This window comes from Phallusia mammillata, chromosome 4, assembly GCF_965637545.1.
Source record: "Phallusia mammillata chromosome 4, kaPhaMamm4.hap1.1, whole genome shotgun sequence".
Classification (NCBI taxonomy): Eukaryota; Metazoa; Chordata; class Ascidiacea; order Phlebobranchia; family Ascidiidae; genus Phallusia; species Phallusia mammillata.
The window spans coordinates 5,858,017-5,861,701 of record NC_137255.1 but is presented as its reverse complement, the minus strand read 5'-3'; the positions used below and the strand labels follow the sequence as shown (position 1 = coordinate 5,861,701).

The following is a 3,685-nucleotide window of genomic DNA, read 5'->3' as shown; positions in this document are numbered from 1 at the left end:
ACCAAATAAGGCCTCTGTTAAAGAATGCCACAAAATGTGAGCCTGTTAAACAAACAGGCACCAGTGCGCTGACTCACAAACCATAAAGCGTTCTTAAGGCCACCATGAACGAAAAATAAGCGGGAACCTAGGACATCCAGTATACATTTCGGAGCAGTTGTTATGCTTTGCTGTGTATCGATGGCAGAAACCAGAAACCCAATTTGCATGTAAATAAGTTCACAAAGTTACAACTAACACCAAACATACCTGTTTTAAATAGTCAAGTATCTCATTACTCTGCTCTGCCATCTAATGGTTAAGCAATTTGCCGAGCGTTTATTTTAGTGGCTGCTGGGTGGCAACAGAGCACTGGCAACTTTTTTCAAACCAATATGTGTTACTTGATAGCTCAAATAATGTTATGAATTAAGCATCAAGCCAATATGAGACTGTATAGGTTGAAACAGTGTTTACTGTCTCCAGCTTATGAATTGTTGTGAAAACAAACTATGGAGATTTTTTGTGTTATTAGTTATTACATTGCATAATGTTTAAGCAATATTTGTTGGTTTGGTGATCTGTCCAAAAACGATAATGCAAAAGGGAAATACTTTCAGGGAGCAAGGTTTCCAGCAAGTGGGGAATGCATTTTGATAGCTCACAACAAAAACAAAGTAATAACATAACTGTACAATAAAACAAAGTTATAAATCTGATACATTTGATGCAAAAACAATCCGAAAATAAAATCAACAACTGACAAGCCACATTTGCATAAAATATAGATTTGTAAATACAAAAGGCAGTGAGAACGGGTCAATAAAAGATATTGTCTAAAAGTTGGACTAAGTTTCTTGTTTACCTAAGTTTGCTCTTTCCCTAAACTGCTGGGCAGCTGCCTTAGACAAAGCATCAGCAAACACCCGGAAAGTTACATGTGTTTTGTTGTGCAGAAAGTAAGAGTGGGCAAGGAAAGGCAATTTTCTAATGGTCCTGCCACTCAAACCATCACTTGCTTTAGAAATTTCCAACAACAAAATACTGTTTTGGCAGATTTTGTCTGTTGAAGAAAGGTCCGCCGGGTTTGGGTGCAAGGGCTCCTTTGGATAAACTATTCCAACCCTTATCAACTCATTTACACAGGAACGATACATACCATAAATTGCAAATGCTGAAGGCAGACCAATATAAAATTTGATATCTGCTCTGTCCACAAATGCCACATCAATTTTTTCAGTCACATTTGAGGTGGTAAGGATGAGAATGTTTTTGTAGCGCTTCAATTTATCAATTTGTGTAAGCAAAGCATTTACAACTCTTATGGCATCTGACGGTTCAGTACCACCTGCAACAGAGGCTCGAGCTGCTGTCAAACTCTCCACCTCATCAATCAGAAGACAAACCAAGTGAGACTCATTTTCAACCAACTCCTCAACCTTCAAGAAAATATGTCATAAATAAACTTCTAATTTATTAACCAAACTTAAAGCACAAAAACACATTTACAATACCAGTGTGTTCTGCAAAAAAGTGTGATGTTATTAGTAAAATGACAATCATGTGGTTACTTAAGTACAATTTCTATAAGTTAGTAAAGAATAGAAAATACCAACAAAATCAAATGTTAGACAAACCACTGCTCACTTAACACAGCACATATCTAGAAATAATATGCACAGAGTTGTTTATAATTTTTGCATCAAAAAATTAACAACACATACCTTTCTGAACATTTTCATGACAAGCTTCCCACTTTCAGAAAACCATTTTGAAAACAAACTATGACTGTTAACTTCCAACAATGAGGCTGTAGGGAATCGATTGGACAATCTGATTGCAATTTTGTGAGCCAAAGCACGACACAAAGATGTTTTTCCTGTTCCAGGTGGCCCATGGAGTAGGACCACCCTGTTCCATGAAATCAATTCCTGATTCACTCCCTTATCGGCAAACAACAAGCCTGTAACAGCATAATTTATCAAATTCATTTTCACCTTAGTGTCATAGTATAAGGAATCCCATGAATCAGAAAATTCATAAGATGGCAGCATCCAATGGCTCGCTGCAGGAAGTTCCTCTTGCTCCTCATCATCAAGAAGTTCTTCCTCATGCTCATCTTTGTGCAGTCGATATGTGTAGATAGATAAACGGTCCTCATCGTATGGGATATGCTCAAACTTTACCAATGACTCATCCTCTTCAGAATAAACACTAAGTTTTTCAACATGCTTGTTCAGTGAAGGATCGCTGCTTAGAACTGTTTCAGCAACAAATTGTGGATGCCTCTTAAGATGGTGTTTTACAATGCTTTTGATGTCCTCAGATTTTAGGGCGCTGTTGTTTCTCTGGCAAACCTCAATGTGAAAATTCCGTTTTTCCGAATCCCTATACTCACCATTATAGCCGTTTAATTGCTGATGAATTTCACTGGTCATTTTGCTTGATTTTTACAATTTTTAAACCTGAAAAAAAATTAGTCAAATGTGGTGAACAGTTTAAAAAAATAAATGTATATATATTTATAAATGTTGTTACTACATTATTAAATATTACTTTTACATTACTATTGTAAATAAAATATTACTTGCAAGAAATATAAAAGTAATACTTTATTTGATATATAAAGTATAGATAGAAAATTATGAACTTTGCTGCCAGTGTAACAAAGTTAAAACATAGAACATACAACATAGAAGTTCAAATTTTGGGTCTAAAATGTTACTATATATGATTAATAATTCAAGAAATCATAGTAAGAAAAAAATATAAACAAGCGTTTCATGCACTCTTTAGAACAAATATAGTGAAAATAAATTAAACCATGAACACATAATTCAATACGTTCACAATTCACATTACAAAACGAACTTTTCTTAAGTTTCACAAGCAAAAATATTTCAATTTTTAACGTATAACGTCGGAATAAAAATACTTTTGCCAGAAAAGCTCTATAGACTTCGTATCGTATTTTATTTTGTTCACGTGCACTTGAACGCGACAAGCATAGTAAGTTATGACGATACAATGGCACGACAAACACAGGACACAGCTGCGAAAACCTAGCGGTTGAAAATACGCTAAAATGATACTAACAGGTGGAGGGCAGCGGTAAAAAACGCAGCAGCTGTACCTGGTAAAAAAAGCGGGCCTGAGAGGTTGGAATCTCGTTGAAGAAACGAGGGGCGCTAACGACTTGAACGTATAACGTATATTTTAACATAACGTATATAGAACACTACCTTTAGATATGTGCCGAACTCTCCAATAGCGCCGAATCACCGGCTGTTGTTGGCTTATTTCAAATATTTGATATCTTTGAAAAACGGTAAAAAATTTGATAAATTTTGCTTCCTTTTCGTGCAAACAAAATCCCCGCGCACTTCACGCTTGAGTAAGCTTCGAAGGAACCACGCAGATTATGAGTATTTGCACAACGATTCAAAAACAATTGTTTTTAAAATAAAATAGTGCACAAGTCCATTTTGCAGCAATATTTTCTCAACTTGAGTTAGGGCATAACGTTTGAAACAATAACTATTAAACGTTGGTCGCCTTTCCGCCTTTCTATTTGTTTTTTCCTAGCAAGCATTTAAATTCCAGACTTTGGCCCGGAACCAAGGTGTGGAAGGGTAACTGTGAGGTGAATGTCCAGCAGATCGACTGACCGTGCAGTGCAATGTGCGTAGCGGGCGGATTTGCATTT

General features: G+C 36.0%; 1 protein-coding gene across 1 annotated transcript; it reads right to left on the bottom strand.

Annotated features, from left to right (window-relative positions):
- Nucleotides 1-292: 292 nt before the first annotated feature.
- LOC145224626 (pachytene checkpoint protein 2 homolog) lies at nt 293-3,385 on the bottom strand. Its single transcript, XM_080091161.1, has 3 exons — nt 3,222-3,385; nt 1,704-2,444; nt 293-1,418 (listed from the first exon to the last, which is right to left on the bottom strand). Exons 2-3 carry the CDS (start codon nt 2,415-2,417, stop codon nt 828-830), a joined length of 1,305 nt encoding a protein of 434 aa, XP_079947287.1. The 5' UTR covers nt 2,418-2,444; nt 3,222-3,385; the 3' UTR covers nt 293-827.
- Between the last annotated feature and the right edge of the window lie 300 nt (nt 3,386-3,685).

Bases quoted from the DNA above. Each gene is read 5' to 3' on its own strand.
- LOC145224626 (XM_080091161.1), bottom strand. From the start codon at position 2,417: ATGACCAGTGAAATTCATCAGCAATTAAACGGCTATAATGGTGAGTAT. The intron at 1,419-1,703 runs GTATGTGTTGTT...ATTTTCTTGAAG, and splicing joins TCATGAAAATGTTCAGAAAG to GTTGAGGAGTTGGTTGAAAA.